Here is a 12,548-nt window from a genome sequence, read left to right as displayed (position 1 = left end):
TAATGAGGGAAATGCGCCTGAGCCCAGCCCCGGCGGCGGCACTGCGCTGGTTCGCAGCGACATCTAGAGCCCAATACACCGCCGGGAAGGGCCCCGTGTCCCAGCCACGCCGGGGAAGGGTCAGGAGTGGCTTCAGGCACACGGGAAAGGGGATCGGTCCCTTCCTGCAGTTTGCCAGGGCCGAGGAGCTGCAGTGCCAAAATTGTTGCCGGTGAGCGAGTCACAGGGAAGAGTCAATTCAGGTTCCTGCCACCGCTGGCACCCGGGGCTATCAGCATGACAGCCACCGCTGGTAGAGGTGGAGGTCGATTGGCCTCGTCGCTGGCAGAAGTGCCCCTTGCTCTACGGACCGCAAAAGAGTTTACGAAAGGACGGGAAAATTGACGGGGATTAAAAAGATAACCCGAGGAAATTTCCCTGCATACACAACTGTCTCCCGAGTGAAGCAGACCTGCTGTCCTGGCTTGAAGCAGTGCCTTTCTTGGGAAGGCTCCCAGAGCCAAAGCTGAGCCCTGCCGCAAAGCTAACGCGTCCCACTCGGGCAAGAAGTATTTTTAACAGACACAAACATTATTCCCAACTGCAGCCATTTGCTTCCCCTTGTGTGTGCTTCCACAGAGGCAAAACACACTCAAATCCCTCTGCAAACCTAACACCAGCCAGCGATGGGGAGCCACATGTTTTGATCTGTCACTGGTTCTTCTTCTCTTAGTTTCCCCGCTTTTCAAATCTCCTCTTCCCACTCCTCACCACCCCGAAAGAACTAGGGGCCATCGACCCAGGCCAGTTTAACTCCATCGGACACAGCAGCCAGCCGGCGGCCTGGATGAGTCACTCGTTACTAAGGCGATATGCAGATGCACCCTTTGAAGTCGCTGCTCTCGGAGGCCGCGCGGGAGCGGAAGGTGCGCGGCCGAAGTTTGCGCCTTCCCCGCGAGGGACTCGCCCGGGGGCTTCGGGGAGGGGGGAGAGAGAGACCCAGAAACGGCTGCTCAGGGGTTAAAAAGTTTCCCTGCTGCCAGGTTAGGGGGAGGCTGACGGGAGAGAGAGGAGGGAGGGACAAGGTGAAGACTTCTGCCCCGGGGGAGTGTTAAAGGGTAAAACACGGAATAACAATAAAATAAAAATAACAATTAAAAAAAATTAAAAAGGGGGGGATGGGGAGCCTTGTCGCCTCTCTTGGAGGGATACGGCCGGAGCTCGCACTTGCCGTTTCCTAATGAGATGACCCCGCGCCCCCCATGCCCGTTCCACGGCAGCGGAGCCGCGCCAGGAGCCAGGTAACGGGGAAAGGTGCAGGGACAGCGCGGGGCGGGCGAGTCCCGGCTCGGCTCGGGTCACGGCGCGCTCCGTCCCGTACTATCCCCGGCACTTCAGTGGAAGAAACGGAGCGCAAAGACCCGCCCGGAAGAGCGGACAAACAGCGAGGAATCGCCGGCAGCCTAGAGGGGCACACAGGCATCCGGCAGGACGGGGGGCGGGGAGGGGGGGGCACCCAAAACCCAACCCAGCCTCACGCGAACGACACCGGCGCTTACATCCTCCTCCTCGCAGTCACTTCGCGACTGGTACTGGAAGCGGGGCCGGCTGCTTTCCTGTTGCAATGGACGCGAGGTCTTGCCGGCAGCTCCGTCCTCCTCGCTGCTCTGGGCGCCCAAGAGGTGACTCGCTTCGGGGGGAACGGGGAACGAGCGGGAGGTGTTGATCTTCCCGCTGAACCGCTGGTACAGTGAAGCCATGAAGTCAATCCGCGGGAAACGAGAGAGAGGGAGGGAAAGAGAGCCGCTTCTTTTTTTCTCCCCCTCCTCTCTTCTGTTTTGGCTACAGCATGCTACACGCGGGTGAGGATCAGTCCCACGTCAGTGGAAGGAAGAACGAGGAATCCTGCTCCCCGATCCTCTGCACCGGCACCCGGAAAGAAGCGGGGGGGGGGGGGGGGGGGGGAGATCGAGAGAGCAGAGACGGGGGGAGTGAGGGGGGAAAGAAGAGAGAAGATAGACAAATAAATAATAAAACGCAATCGAGTCGTAACACCACAGGCCCCGGGAATGCTGCACCATCCAGTGTTGGGAAGGAAAAAAAAGATAAAAGAGAAGAAAAAAAAAAGAACCAAAACACTCCACGAAGACGTACCCCCGATAATGGCGCCTGAGTGGATCAGCATTAAATGTGCTTTGGGGGTGTGCGTGTGTGTTTGCAAAAGCAGGTGGAAAAAAAAGGAAGGGGGGCTGGCTCAATCGCTCGCTGTCAGCGGCTCCCCAGGCAGAGGTGGCGGAGCAGTCGCCTCCGAGGTCGCATACCAACAGTGTGCACAAGCGAGAGGCAGAGTGACAGAGTGTGTGAGACGGAGTGGAAGAGGCTGGGAAGCCTCATTCAAAGCACGTTGCTCTTCTGGGGAAGGAGGGCTCTTCTACAACCATATCCTTTTCGGCACCTTTCTTTTTTTTTTCTGCCTGGTTTTTTTTCCCGGGGAAAACAACTAAAAAAAAAAAAAAAAAAAAAAAAAAAGGCAACAGACACCTGATCGCCAGCCGTGAGAGAGAGAGAAAAAGAGGTGGGGAGGGGGTAGGCGAGGCGGGGAGGAGGGAGGCGGGACCGGCAGCTGGAGGGGCTCCGGGATGCCGATGAGCGCGGAGCGGCTCAGCCCCGGGGAGGGGGCGAGGGAAGGGCGGGTGAAGCCTCCCCGCTGCCCTGCCCTGCCCAGCGGCCGCGGGCACATCCCAGCCCGGCAAGCGGGCACTGCCCATCCCCGTCCCCTCCGCCCGTCCTCCTCCTTCCAACCACGGTCGAGGAAAGGAGGGAGAAGGGAGGGTTGCGGGGTGGGTTTTTTTTGGGAGGTGGTTGTTGTCGTCGCTTTTTTAAAAGATTCTGGTAAATCGCGTCTCTCTTACTATTTTTGTATTAATTCATTTTTTGCTGCATTAAAACGTGCTTCAGCGCCCCTCAGTGGAAATCCGCCCAAAGCGGCACCGGCTGGGGATAAACAACCGCGGTCCCGGCGCCGGGGACGGATCCGGGGTTGGGCTGAGCTGGGCTGGGCCGGGGTTGGGGTCGGGTCCAGGGCCGACTGGGACCCGCCCGCCGCCGCGGCCCTTGCGCGGGAGCGCCGGGATCCGCTCCCTGGGCCCGGGAAGCGCGGCCGCCGATCAGCGCTCCCGGCAGGGACAGCGGGAATGTGCTCGGCCACGCTCCCGGGCTTGGGCTCGGGGTCCAGCCCCCGCCAGCCCAGCACGGCTGCGTCGGGATAGAGGGTGACAATTCCTGTTGCTCCAGCATCAAGCTCCGGGGTTTCCATAGCAACGAATGCTTAGGTTTAAAGGAAAGTGGCAGAGTTGCTGTCCCCTATTTCTGCTCCCCGAAATCCTCCTCTTTGACCTCTAAATTTACCAGAGATTTTGGGATTACAACACACAAAGCATAAACCAGCTTTTGCCCATTCCCATTGAGAGACTTGCTTCTGAAGATCTCACAAACTTGAGTATACTTTAATCGGTGCATTTGATGGGCTGAAATGTTTCTAAATATTTTCTTGATTAAAGTTTTAGCTGTCAAGATAATACCATTTTTGACATATGTGACTTCATTAGTATTGAAAAACCCCCTCACTTCAGTAGATCACGTACAGAGTATTTTAAAGTGCAACTGTCCCACCCTCCATGATTTCAACAACTGATCAAAAATCTCTTTATATCTGAATAGTTTTATCCACTGCTTTTTATTTGTGTTTTCAAAGTCAGGGATGATAAGTCTTAACATTTAGATGAAAAGGGAACCTTATCTCATCAAGAGAGAAAACAAAAACAAACGCTCTGTTGCCTTTATGATGCAACTTGAAAGAAGGAATCATTTTGATCTTCACAACTGAGATCCTGACATTTAATTAAAAAACAAGATGAGCACACAATGCTCTGAAGCAAAGATCTATCTTCTACATCACAGCAACACAAATCACAACAGACGTAACTTTCCAGAAGCCACTGAGACCCCTTGTAACTTCTGTTTAGACACAAACTGACTGCCAAAAATCTGGACAGGTAGCTCAGACAAATCCCACCTTGAAATGCATTAAGAATGATTTTATGATATTTGGAATTGGTGACAACTAGTGCTGAAAATAAAAGGATCAAGAGAAACAAATTAAAAGAAATAATACATTTTTAACTTCTAAGGAAAAACTAGGACACAAAGGAATAATCAAAGAAAGCCACAAAAAAAGAAAAGATGAAACCACTAGGCAGGGAAAAACACCAAAGATTAAATGTCTGAATTAAAAAGCCTCAAAGAAAGTACATAAAAAAGAAAACATTCAGCCTTACAGCTCAATTCAAAACTGAAAGAGCCACTAAGGACCAATTCAGCTCCAAATGCATTGTTTGTGGTTTTAATTCTTAACAACCAAGATTTCACGTAATTGAATTTGTCTAGTCATGCATGCATATATCGTGCATGTATGTGTGTATACAGTTCATGTAAAAATTATATTAAGGGAACACAAAATTGCAGTGTCAAACACTTTAAAAGCTCAGTGAAAAACAAACAGCCAAATGGTCCTCATCCACCAAAATATCCTGATCATGCAGCTTCGGGCTGTGATTCACTTGCTCTAAAATAAATAATTACAGCTATTTAAAGGCCTTCCTGATTCCAGCTCTCCACTCCATGACAGACCAGGGACAGCAGAAGCAATGTCATGTCATGTTCTGGGTATCACCGTGGGTGAAGGAAGATGATTTGCACCAGTTGGGAAGTGCAAAGACACATTTCTGTCACCCTGCTACAGCGAGAGTGACTTTGTGTAGAAGGGTTGAGCAGGCAGTTGGAGGCTGAAATATCTTGAAAAACCCCCTGCAATAAGCTTCAGTAGAGTCAGTCTGTCGATGCCATTACTGAAAGCAGGAGGATTTTTCTGAGTCACAGGGGACCCAGATGATTTCATCACGGACTCTGGAGAGCACTCCAGTCTGCTGCGCACAAGTTCTCTCAGGATGTAGCTTGTCCCCTACAAGCATGTGTTATGGTAGTCCTGCCTGCCTGTTAGGGAGGGACACAACCCAGTGCTCCTGAGTCACTGCTCAGTGCTGGAAGCCCTCTGCTCTCCACTTTCAAGTCCGTGGTTAATTTGCTGTTCACCTGTGCATGTCTTGGAGCCCAGAGGCCTCTACGATATCCTGGTTATACGACCACATACTGTCATACAATGTGCACATCAACGGGGCACGGAAAACAGGATGGAGCCAAAAACCAGAAACACAGGAAACATCGAGATACGACAGTAAAATGTCAATAAACAAACACCATATCAGTAATTGGGGTTTCATTGCAGCAAAAGACCTTTTCTGCCTATGGCAAGCTTTGAGGAGAAGCAAGGAATTTCTGTTATGAAATATGTTTAAGGAGGCAAAATATTTCAAAAGTCCAAATGTAAGTCTTGTCTTTAAAGACACATCTTACACATAGGAAAGATCCTTTCCCTAAATCCTGCAAAGAGATCCCAAGATAAAAATCAAAGCATTTCAAAACAAACAGTGTCCTCAAGCATCTCCTAGTTGTATATTTAATTCAGCATCCAAAGTTTTGAAAGGAGGTTTGATTCCTAACTAGTGACATTTCCATCAAAATAAAGTGTGTTAGCTTAAGACATTTTCTCTGCAGCAGCAAAGTATGTTTTACTGACATTTTTAAAGTATACAGATAAAAATGACACTTTTCCCCACGTTGTATAAATAAAGAGTGTCCCCACATTTCAGCACTATTAATGTAACACAATCAAAAGCAGGTCAAACCCAAGCCCTACTGCCTTTAAAACTTTACATAAAATATTTCTTTTCAGACAAGCTAGCTCAGAATAACACTGGTTATCAGAGTAACAATGTAAAGAAACAATCCAGCAATATTATCCTTGGATATGTTTTTTTTTAGATATTACTTCTATTTGTCAGGGAGTTAGAGCATTGTTATTCATGCTCCATTCTTCTGTTCTGACAAAGCAATTTACGAACTTGTCATCTAAATAATACAGAGTTTGTTGCAGACAGAGCTAAACATGTTTCCAGTTTGCAAGTGGTGATAGTTACTAAGCAGCTGATCAGCAGGGAGAGTTTAAGAAAAAATATTTTTTCAATAGTTCAAGTACACTTTTTATTACTTAAAATATTATATTTTCATTTTCCAATGAACTTCTAAAGGAATTTTTAATTTCCTGGTTATTTTTTTATATCACCTCAGAAAAGGCCTAGTGAGTATTTTCTCTTAAAATGACTGTATTTATTAATATAAATCTTCTGGTTTTTTTATAATAGCAACTTTCTAGGCACTAGAGAAACAACAATACACTATTTTAACTCCTATTACCATTGTTAGCCAAGAAAAAAACATCCAACTCATGAATCTTCAATGGCCCCAGGCACATACCCTCTACACATGTGCTGTCTGGTGTCAACTAAAAACTCAACCAGACCAAAACAGAACAGAAAATCTCTCTCTTATGTCAAATGCACCAATTCAGCAGTCCCTGAGGATACAACTGATGGTTCATTTTGATCTGATGTGTGTGCTGGGGGGAGCACACCACCGTGTCAAGACCAGTGACAGTGGGGCTGCAGAAGGCTGAGGGGTGATACATATTGTGGAATTAGTACACTGATCTGTTCACTTTCTTAGTTCATTGTTTGTGCTATTAGCATCTCAGAGCAAGCTATGTAGAAATGCAGCATTGGAGTGAGTGACTTTAGGACATAGAGAAGCATATTTCTCTCTGGCATCACACTCTACTGAGAAAAATAATCTCACAGGCCTTACAATGATTAAAAAAAATATATATAAAAAAAGACAAATCCCTAAATAAACAAGATAGCTTTCTGGGCTGGACTAAGAGAAACATTGGGAAAATTAGTTTTCTAGGCACTGCAAGAATAATTGAATCTTACAGAAGTGGCTGAGTGAAGGCTTTTTGTGGAGAAAAGAAAACGCTGATACTCAAGTACTGGGAACAGCAGGCAATTGTGGCTTTACAGGATAGATGATTTTTTGGGGGGAAAAAAAGGTATGCTGGAAAAAAAGGCTCTTCAGGGAAAGAGTTGGGCCCAGAGGGAGCTGCAAAGAAAAAAATTAAAAGCATACAGAAGAGCCAGGGACACAGTGAAGTACCAGGAGGGGCTGAGAGAAAAAGGAGATGAAGGCAAGTGAGGTCAAAGAGGCAGAGAAGAATTGGACCAAAACAGTCAGAGATGGAAAGCACTAACATGCCTGGAGAGTGGGGAGACAGGCTGGGGTGGTACAAGGTCAATTGGAGCCACACAATGGGAGGATTTTCAAAACCAGGAGATCAGCTGCTCCAGAGGGTACTTCTGACACCTGGTGGATAAATGTTGTCTCGGTGGTCAGTAGACAGGTGATTTTATCCACCAAGAGTCTTGATACACACCTACATCTAATTAAATGAAATCAAGAACACATAGCTGAATATCAGCAGGTTCTTCCCGGTAGTGTGAGTAGGACTGTTTCCAAAGGAAATGGGTGAAAGTCCTAACGCTGAGGGCATTTATAAATAGTCTGTATGAGGCATTAGAAAATGTGCTGTAAGGTATAATCCTGCCAACTGGCAAAAGGATAGACCACATGACCAGGAAGGTCTTTCCCATATGCTTTTTTATGATTTTGCAGTTGGTGCAGAGGTGATGAAAGACAGGGGTAAAAAAAACACAGAAGAGAGGAGTCAGAAACAATGGCTGTGCAAGTCTGGCGCTTGAAAAGGTAACTGCAAAGCCTAAGTAGAAGAAGGTACTGAGGTACATGTGTTTGTACAGCTGTACACCACTTTGGGGGCCTGGTCTACCTCTGTACCTAGTACTGCCACACATGCCAATAGAAATTCGTGCTGCAACTGTCCTTCTTGTCTTAATAAATATTCTGTCTTTGGAAGCTTTGTCTGAGAGAAGTTAGGATGAGATCCCAATTCCGTGTCTTCAAGAGAAGCCAGGAAGTTGAGCATTAAAGTTACAGATAAATACATCTTTCTTTGGATGTCAGAAACTGTTGCCATCCATGCAAGACTCGGCTAATGTTGCTGAACTGGTCCCACAATGCATATTTTTCTCTGCTTTGTAACCTGACAGTATTTGATGCTCAAGTCAGATATGCCATGACAACAACAAGCTTGCCTGATTAATCTATCTCCCAAGGGTGTTTTCAGCAAGAAAAGGGAATATATTTTTCTTCACAAAGGTAAAGTAGGACTGCTGCAGGACTATCAGAAAAGTAACTGTGTTGCAAAAGCATCCACTGGCACTTCAGTCACAACTGCTTCAGACGGAGTGTCTCAAGGCAAGAGATGTGCTCAGCTCTACGTGTGAAAGGGATGCACAAGATTCCTGCTCCATTCATGTTCGTGAGCCATATCTACACATCCTTAATTGCCCCTATTGGGAGAAGCTGATGCAATTCCTCTCTAATTCACCACTGTAGAATTGGTAGCACACAGAAGCAACATACCTTGGAGAAATTCTGAATTTTCACTTGCCAAAAAGAACTTGTGCATGCAGAATCTTGGAGAAACAGAAGGAATTTAATGAGTCAGCATTTCGAATGCATGCCACAGATTTCAAAGGGAGCAGACAAGACAAAATAATTTTATTTAAAGACTTCTTCTTTATTATACAGAGATTCTCTTTAAACAGATCTATGACACCTCAGACTAGCTGTCATTAAATTCAGTTTTTTTGTTGCTTGGAAGAAAAGAACTAAAACCTAGATTTACTAAAAGACCCAGGGGATGTAATGACACAATTTTAGGTTTTGGAACCCCACAGCTGAAAGAAACCCTAGAGACAAATGTGAATATGCAGGGGAAAAAAAATAGAGAGAGAGAAGTGGACATCTCAAAAAGGCTAGCCTAGTCTAACCAAATATCCTCCTACTTCTTTGTTCTCATTCTGGCCCTGCCAGACATATGCTTCTTCCTCCAGTTTGGCACAGATTCAGCATATTCAAATATTCTTCTCTTGCAGCCTTTTACAAAGAGAGGAGCAATGATGAAGGTTTGTAAAAACCTCCCTGTGAGAGAGCATGTTGGATATCCTCTAGGAATAAATACTGGATCAGGCAATCTTGAAGGTACAATTCCGTCTGGTTTCTGTCTCTCATCAGGATTACAGACAGGTGAGCGTTTGTCTTGAGATGTCTTCTCAGGGCAGTTTTGAATGTACAGAACTGCCACCATGAGTACTTCAGAAAGTTTTCAGACTGGTCAGAAAAGCATTTAATGAGTTCCATTTATCTGGGGTTAACTGGGCTGTAAGCAGGGACTTTATGGAGCACAGTTCTAGATTAGCTGTCTGAAAACCTCCTGAAATCTCCTAAAAGTAAATAATTGCTTTTTAGTTTTGGCACTAGTTTGAATTGGTAGATGTTTGTGCTACTTCACTATTAGAGTTGGTACACGTTCATTCCTGCCCATTTGCCTTCAAAAACTGATTAGCAAAAAAAGCTTACCAGCTAACTCATAGTTTTCTAAGTACAAACTACACCATTTGTCCAATTCACCTGTCTTAGTAACAAAGTCTAAAATGGGTGAGGGTCATGGAAGTTATATTAAAGGTTTGTAAATGCTTCTGGTCAACTGCCACTATGTAACAGCAAATATACAGGATCACAAATGGCTGTCAAAGACTGTATTCATTTCTTAAGAGGTGGGAGACACAAAGACAAGAATTGAATACTGATAGGAGAATAATGAATTATGTCCTTACCAATTTAACACAGGTTTATGACCACAGTTATTTAGGGTCAACAAACAAGCCAACCAATGAGAGATTTTAATTTTAAATACCTCTTAGGATGTGCCTGGATTTAACTCATCAACATATGTGCTTCCTTTTAACTTTATCACACTTTTTCAATGTATGCCAGAGGCATTGCAAAGGTTTTAGCAACGTGAGGTACTGGAATACACACTGGAATTATCAAAATCAGATCAGTGATGGCATAATCAATATGAGCTGCTGCTTTGGAAAATTCCAAGGGATATTCACATGCATCTTGCTTTATTCACTGCATGTACCTAAATTTAGGGGCACTTTATTTCTAGTTGCTAGTTAACCTGATAGAGATCTTATTGGCTTGCTAAGCAGTATCTTTAAAAAATGAATAAACCCAAAGCTTTGTCAAACAAGTCATGCATATTTCTAGTCCCTCCTGACTCAGAGGCAGATCTATATGTATATTTATTTGCATATGCCAAGGAATCATAAAAGCGTGTCAAGTGAACCAAGCTAAAAAAAGTGTGAAAACTAACTTTAGAGATGTTCAATAATTTCACCACAAAGATAAAAGCAATCCAGGACTCTGCTAAGCAGGAAATACAAGCTTCTTCATCATGATCTGAATGTGACTGTGACAAAGGTAATCCAGTGAAATTCTGACTATAACTGATAATTTCAAACCTCTGAAAGAGCTCTGATTTTCTCTGCCAGAGAAAAATAATCTAATTCCCTCCAAGTTATGCAAGCACACAGCAGTGTTCAGATCCTCTCATTCCTCTCCACAAAGCAGGCAAGCAGCAACTAGGTAGCTCAAAATGTCACAACAGGGCCCCAGAACCAATCTTTGAGTCCATCACAGTTTCTGCAACATGACTTCAGCAGCACAGCCAGAGCTCTATGTTGTAAAAGCACCATCACTGAAAGCAACTGTGGAAAGAATGAAGCCACCATGACTTAAGGTAGTAACAGTTTCTGACAAAAGATGGCTTGCTACACTGGATGATACCTCCCCTCCAGGAACTTTATCAGCAATGGGTAGACAGAATCAGCACCACCATTTTATGTAGAATTTAGGATTCTTAAATCATTAAACTGTTTCTCAACATTACATCTCCAATGATTTCATATACAGAACCACAGTATTACCTTCTTCAATTTCATGAACCTGAACGAATTTTACCATTTTTCTGTGGGAATTGTTCATTCTAGCCATTATTCACCAATTTAAATATGTCTTTGACTATCCAGTAACTTGGTAAAACAGAATTCACTACTGATTCTGAGGATAATAAATTTCTTGAAAATATCCTTTACTGAGAAAAGAGTCTCTCCATTCAAAGGGGTATATCCCTGTGTTGGTGTTGCTTGGTATTTTTGGAAGTGGATGACGCCTCAAAACCAATTAGCATGGCCTATTTGTGTCATCCAGAAACATATGGGTCCTTGAAGATAAAGAGCACGTGGTACTGACATTTGCAGCACATTATGACAAACGCAGGCAACAACTTGTCAGAGGTGGAAACATTTGCTGGACAACAGAGATGACACAACCAGAAAGTGGGACAGTCACCCCAAATAGGGGCAAAACTGTGTTTTGGCCAGAATTGAACATGCAAGAATTTAAATGACCTGGGATTTTGTTGCAAAAAAAAGCATCTGCTTCATCTTGAAACACACAGAGCTTTCTTTGTATTAAAAAACTTGCAAGAAAGTATTGGAACCTGACTTGTATTAGAGCTCAAGACTTATGAGGAGTGTTTGAGGGAGTTGGGGTTGTTCAGCCTGGAGAAAGCTCAGGGGAGACCTTATTGCTGGTTACAACTATCTGAAAGGAGATTGTAGCCAGGTGGGGTTGGTTTCTTCTCCCAAGTAACAAGCAAGAGGATGACAGGAAACGTCCTCAAGTTGTGTCAGGGGAGATTTAGATTGGATATTAGGAAAAATTTCTCCATGCAAAGGGATGTCAAGCACTGGACCGGGCTGTCCAGGGAAGTGGTGCAGTCACTCCTTGGAGGTATTTAAAAGATGTGCAGGGGTGGCACTTTAGGACGTGTTTTAGTGGTGAGCTCGGCACTGCTGGGTTAACAGTTGGATTCAGTGAACTTAAAGGTCTTTTCCAACCTAAATGATACTATGATTCTATGATCCTATGAAAAAGGAAAGAAAATACTTGAAAGGGGCTCAAACCTTTGGAATTTCCTGGTCTCTTAAGCCTGAAATAGCGTTACTTTCAGAACACTCACCAAGGCCTATTTCTAAATAAGTACACTGGCAATGATTTTATCTTTGGTCTGCTTTTTCCAAGGAGCTGTAGAGGAGCTTTATCTGTAATGTACCTGTACGTTGTGCTTATGATCCAAGGCTGAAGGGCTCCCTGTTCTCGTGACTGACTCTTGACTGGGATTCTCATGCTGAGCTTCAGCTCCCCTCCCCGCCCCAGACAAATCTCTAGCCAGGCCACCTAGTTTCAGAGACAGCAGAAGCTGCATGCCCTGCCACCTTGCAAGCCCACATGTGCCCCAAAATGTCTTAAAGTAGGTTTGTGGGTCAGCTGCAGTGTGGGCTGCCGGCACATCCCAGCTTACTACTGCAGCCATGGTGGCAGAGGTCTGATTGCACCTTCCTGCTTATTTTAGGAGCAGCCTAAGGCAAATTTATGAAGTAATCTCTCTCTCACTCTTTTTTTTTGTTACCTGTAGTGCTTTTCTATAGAAAAAATAAAAAAGATCATAATGTGATTTCTAAGCTGACAACAGGCTTCTAAGATGAGAGCACAGCCATTGCATTAAA

General features: G+C 44.9%; 1 protein-coding gene across 3 annotated transcripts in view; it reads right to left on the bottom strand.

The window, feature by feature from the left end:
• Positions 1-12,548, bottom strand: part of DPP6 (dipeptidyl peptidase like 6) — a 547,732-nt gene that overhangs the window by 402,212 nt on the left and 132,972 nt on the right. Inside the window, exon 1 of one of the 3 annotated variants that reach the window (XM_027727815.2) lies at positions 1,539-1,907. The exons of the other annotated variants lie outside the window; for them this stretch is intronic. Coding sequence (XP_027583616.1) covers positions 1,539-1,739 — 201 coding nt within the window. The 5' untranslated portion in view covers positions 1,740-1,907. Of the gene's footprint in view, positions 1-1,538; positions 1,908-12,548 lie in introns of those variants that run through there. 3 annotated transcript variants of the gene reach the window in all.

The sequence above is a fragment of the Pipra filicauda genome, unplaced genomic scaffold (genome assembly GCF_003945595.2).
Source record: "Pipra filicauda isolate LSUMZ 115617 unplaced genomic scaffold, ASM394559v2 scaffold1_size10287979_pilon, whole genome shotgun sequence".
NCBI lineage: Eukaryota > Metazoa > Chordata > Aves > Passeriformes > Pipridae > Pipra > Pipra filicauda.
This window is presented reverse-complemented; position numbering and strand designations above follow the sequence as displayed.